This window comes from Pezoporus occidentalis, unplaced genomic scaffold, assembly GCF_034315485.1.
Source record: "Pezoporus occidentalis ecotype Australia unplaced genomic scaffold, CSIRO_AGI_Poc_V1 ctg24, whole genome shotgun sequence".
Lineage (NCBI taxonomy): Eukaryota > Metazoa > Chordata > Aves > Psittaciformes > Psittacidae > Pezoporus > Pezoporus occidentalis.
In genome coordinates, this window is record NW_026914285.1 from 6,595,657 (window position 1) to 6,601,183 (window position 5,527).

The following is a 5,527-nucleotide window of genomic DNA, read 5'->3' on the forward strand; positions in this document are numbered from 1 at the left end:
ATTACACAATCACATTGCCTAGCTTGTTTAATTATACTTTACATTAGCACAGTCCTTTAAAGTGCATAAAGACAGATGGTTTATTCTGAATTTTATAGAAGAGTAGATGCTACCTATAGAACAGGAGAAGCCATAAAAAAAAAAAGAGACAGCACAAGCAACGGGAAAATAACACATTCATGGCAAAATCTGGCGAAGTGTTTAAAAATTTTATTATTTCATGAGCTAGATTCTGTGCCCTGCAGAAGAAATAACAAGGATACAACTCCAAAAGCATCAATGAAATCCATAGTCAATCACAGAGGCTTCTCATGGGAAAGCATGATCATTTGTGTGCCGATATTGGAAGTTAGATCGCTGGCAGCTTCTCCATTCATTCAACAGCTGCTTCAGCCATGCTGCCAACTCCATTCTGCTCACTACTGTCCTAAAGCAATCCTTACGAAGACTTTACCCTAGAGTAAAATGCACTGCCCTCTTTACACATCATGGGTTTAGGGGAGGGCAATGGTGCTACTGCACAGCAGCTGCCTGCCTTCCAGTCCAATCATATGTTGTTTGTCTTCTCTGAGAGACTTCTGGCTGCTGCTGTTCCCATGCCGTTCTTCATTCCCATAAAATGGTTAGATTTTTCTTCTGACTGTGCTCTAACGTAATGCCCATGTGATAATATGCCCTGTATTCATGGCAGAGAGCAGATGTGTATGGCAATAGTAAATAGCAAATGAACTAAATTGCCCCTCCATTACAGATTCACAGTTTAATTAGATACTGAAGTCAACCAGTACATATTGACATACTAAGCAGAAAGATCACATGTAGCAACTACACATAGGCATGCACACTTGGGGATGGCCCTCCTGAAACGTTAGGTTTGCGAAAACTGTGACAAGAAAGCGATGGATACTTGGATTTTAAGGATGCATCAGCCCAGCACCAGAAGATAGAGTACATTGCTCCCGCAATGATGAGAAGTGCACTGCTCACCCACCCCACATATAGAGCAGCTCCTAGCTCTCGTTTCAGTGGCGTAGGGACATTTGGATCATAGAAGTCGCGAATGATGCTACCTGCACTCCAGGACACAGAGATCAGAACAAGGATACCGGTCAGTAGGAAGGAAAGTCCAGCTGCCAATATGAAGATACTGATGCCCTTGTTCCTGCGAGTGTACTTCACACCAACAATGGCCAACAAAAAGGAAATGATTGACAGGACCACTGCAGTGCACATGAGGGCTCTGAATGCCTCCAAGGGTGGGGAAAGAGACAGGATAGAGTCATAGAATTTGCACTGCAGCCTGATGCCCAGCTGACTGGCGCAGGCCATCCACAGTCCTTCCCAGATGGTCTCAAACACCACAATATTTCCATTAATGTGGGCAGAAACTCTCCACTGTGGCATAAATGTGGCTGCCAAAGTCCCAACCATGCCGATACCTCCAAGTATTAGACCAGCAATTTGTAACACAAAGTAAGCCATGCTTCTTCTGAAAGACACCTCAAGCAAGGTGGCCTAGGAGGTCTTCCAAAATCACTTTTTCATAGAAGAAATATGAAATATGAAAGGAAATATTTTCTCCAGTAGTTTCCTCATAAGGCAGGTCCTTAGAGTGCTTTAAAAGCAGCTTGCTCCATCCTGAGGTTCAAACAGGTAGAAATCCATTTCTGACTGGCTAGGAGGACCTGATATTCATTTGCTTTTAAATCCCCTCTGACTACAGTACCTACCCATCAAGCCTAGCAAGTTTCCATCCAATGGGCAACTAGGAGGGGTGTGTCATAGTTGATTTTACTGCTTCTCATAGTGTGTCTGTAGTGCTGCTATAATTAAGTAAGTGTCAGAGATTCAATTAAAGGTACCTAATTGTAGCGACAGTAATTTCTTAACTGCAAGTTTGGAGCTATGTTGAAATTTAGGATGAAAGACTGAACTTCCATCTGTTACAATATTATGTAAAATAGGCCATTACAGTTGTTCTTATGACAAAAGCTAAACTTGAACGTGGAGTGGGACTTACTTTCTAAGTGTTACAGCCCTGTAGAAACATCTGATTTTTTTTTTTAATCAAGCTAGGAGGTAGTTGGTGTACCTCTTTAATGTAGATTCCTCATTTTGATCAAATACAAAAGTATAATCATGATATTAGACAGGTACAGGAAAGTCAAGTATTCCAATCAACATCAAAGCTTTACTAGCTGCATAATTCACAAGGACGACAAAGAAAATGGCTGGCAGAGTTTCACAGTTTCTGCTTTTGAATCCACAAGTAAGGTCTCTGTTAGGAAACAATCTTCTATGAGGCTCTCCCTATTAGAAGGATACTGTTCTCATTATGTTTCATACTAATAGTCTTCGCCAGGTAACACTAGGAAGGGTTGAGGGCAATTGTCTAATGTGAAAAGGATGAGCTTTTCTTTCAGTGTAAAATGCAGCTTGAAAGAAGTCAGAGATGATCCCTCCCACAGGCATATCTCTCAGACCGCACAGATCGCTACAAGCCTGGACAAAAAATACATGCAAAAGGCTGATTTGCCTTGGGCAAGTTAGGAATAACTGCTGCATTATGGCTTTTATACTTCCTTCTCCCTACTTTGAGACATCACTATATGATGACAACTCCTGGGTGTTGTCGAAATGGATGTGTTTTTGGTTACTCCAGCTCTTTGAACTGATGCAGGTTAGTATAATAAAAAGACTTTGGCACCCAAAGGCCACAAAGACCTGTAGAAGTGCTGTTGAAGAAAGACGTATTCTTCAATTGCTTGTGGGTTGTAGCGTTGTGGGCTTTGTGTGTTTGGAAATATCAGACATTGCCTTTGATGGCATTAATTTAATTACAGCCTTAGGTGACTACAAGGCAAAAGCTAAAGCCCACAAAAAATGAATTGCCCACCTAAACCACTCACAGCCCACAAAATCTCCTTCTTCCTTTCTCTAAGGAAGGCATGCCAGATAGTGCAAGTTATATGGTATAATGTTAAATGCCCATGTGGAAAACACTCCCAAGGCATCTGGGCAAGTCATTTTTGCCTTCAAGTCTTCTAGCAGGAATCTGGAGAATGAAACTGCCTTCAGCTAAGATGTAAAATGTAACCTTTAGAAACTAAATACATTATCAGATTTGTTCTCATAGGGAGATGAATATTGCATCACTCTTCTGCAGACATAAAAAAGAATCCCATGATGCAGAAAAGTGGAGGCGCTTGATACCATGAAGAAGGAGGTGGTAGAGATGAAATTAGAACTCACAGATGGTTACCTGTCTGAAAGAAACTTTCTCTGGCAGGAGACTGCTCCTTTATAAGATGACTGCATACAAGACCGGTGCTATTTAACCTGAGCGCAGTCTCCATTCATCCTATAGGGCATTTTTACCTCTGAATTCTCAAAACTGTTTTTTGATTTGTTATTTTAACTTGAAAAAAGATAAATCAACTTATTATGAAAAAGCCCTCTCAAAACTAGCGTTTGAATGTTGGTTTTTTTTTAGCAGAAAAAATCTGTGCAACGTTTTAAGGCAGCCAGCACTTGAAGGTGTACACAGCTGGAGAACAGATCATGCCTAATGCCCTGAATCTGTTTATCCGACTACCTTATCTAGCAGGATTACTCTGAAGTCATTTTTTCTTACATGACTCTGGGAGGTTCAGCCATTGAGGTCATGCATAAAATTACACTTTGTGACAGTCAGGGCATAGTTTTTATAGAAGATAAACTGCTCACAGAAATACTATTAAAATGCATCATATGCTGATTGTGTAATAATATTTCCAGACAGTGCTAAATGGTTGAGTGATTTTTTGATCTTTAATCTGAAGTAGTACCTATGGTGAGTGACATCCCGTGTACGTGTAGGCCTAAGAGCGAAACACCCAGGCTATACTGCAGCATGTATGGTCCAGTGGCAGAATGTTCTTGTTATTGAAGCCTGGTGAGAAGGAAGCAGGAAAAGAAAACCAGTAAATGGCAGATCTGAAACCTAAACATAAATTTCAGAAATGAAAATGAGTTACAGGAGATAGGTTTTTAAAAAAGTCAAGAAACCCTACCAATGCCTTGGAAACTCATGAGGACTGGAAAATCTCGTCAGCCTCTTAAATGCCAATGAGTCCCTGGCTTTGCTAATTTCTGGAAGAATTACCTTTTGCAGAAAAGTCCTGTTCTTGAATCAGCTTAGAGGAAGCTCTTACATCCTTGTCTACCTCCATTTTAAGGCTCACCTCTCAGAAAGAAGTGCTTAGTTGACTGAGTTACTTCAAAATCACTCTGAACAGTAGACAGCTCTTAAAGAAAAAAATTAAATACATGCGTACATGGTGGGCATACCAGATAAAATGGTTTTGGTGTCAGGTAAGGAGAAATAAAAGGAAAACTCCATTTACACCTGACTAGACTTTAGAAGGCCCCTCATTCTGTGTATCATCCATATATTATGCTATTAGGATGCTTACCTGCCTCAAGGCAAGAATGCCAATTCTTATGCAAACATGTCCACCCCAAAATTTGCCTTCAAAGAGGAAAATAGGCAACTGAGGAAGCACATACCCTTTACACCTAATCTCTCCATGCATCTCTGTTCACATTTACATTTTCTCCTCCCTTAAAATCGAGATCTTCATTTGAATGTTCTGGTAATATCTTTTGGTCCCTCCCTAGTTTTTAAAATGCTAGTGCTGCCCTTTAAAGAGGAGGAAGTAGAGCAACTCCAGTCCACATGATTAACAGAACCTGCCAATGATCCCCAATGATTAATTAATTATAGGTGTCAATAATGCAAACATTTAATTGACTCCCAGAAAGCATATATCGTTCCTCTTTGTATATCTTCTATGTACACTGAATTTTAGAGTGCTCATGCATACACATGCACCTATACATACACAAATAGACTTTAATCTGGTTGCATTCTTCTTGTAATCTACAGTTGCATAAATGCATAACTATAGTGTACACATTTCGTTATGAGCTTTCATCAAGAATAGGCAGGTTCGTTATGCTACAGGATAATGAGCTAAATGTAAGGTTCAGTAACATTTTTTGAACAGGCAAATATGCAGATTTATCAAAAACACACTTTAAATTAGTGATCACTTATAGCTACAGTAGAGTCTCTTTGCTTCCCAAAGCTGCAGATATCCAGTAAGGTTGAAAGCTGCCTAAGCACCTGCAGATTCTGGCAATGCGTAGTCCAGCAGGCTGTGGATCTGCAGTCACTCTGCATCCTGTCTCCTTGGGCAGAGGTGCTGCCATAAGACCTAGATCATCCTCTACATGTAAAATTAATTTTAAGCTTACAACAAATATGGCTGCGATAGTCTGTAGATCATTTGTTTTGGAAACACATGTGAATAGCACCGGTTCCACCCTGCCTGGGGCCTCCACCATTCCGTTCATTACATGCTGGGTTAACCTCTTCAACTATTTGCAAGGGCTGGTCAATGAAATTATAGTCAAGTTAATGGTTCCAATACTTTCTATCATATTTTGATTGACTACTGTATTTTGTACCTACTGGTGAATTGAA

General features: G+C 40.3%; 1 protein-coding gene across 1 annotated transcript; it reads right to left on the reverse strand.

Moving 5' to 3' along the window:
- Window positions 1–325: 325 nt before the first annotated feature.
- On the reverse strand, window positions 326–1,670 carry LOC134165495 (claudin-8-like). Its single transcript, XM_062622335.1, has one exon. The coding sequence runs from the start codon at window positions 1,480–1,482 to the stop codon at window positions 826–828; it is 657 nt and encodes a 218-aa protein (XP_062478319.1). The 5' UTR covers window positions 1,483–1,670; the 3' UTR covers window positions 326–825.
- Window positions 1,671–5,527: the final 3,857 nt, after the last annotated feature.

Bases quoted from the DNA above. Each gene is read 5' to 3' on its own strand.
- LOC134165495 (XM_062622335.1), bottom strand. From the start codon at position 1,482: ATGGCTTACTTTGTGTTACAAATTGCTGGTCTAATACTTGGAGGTATC.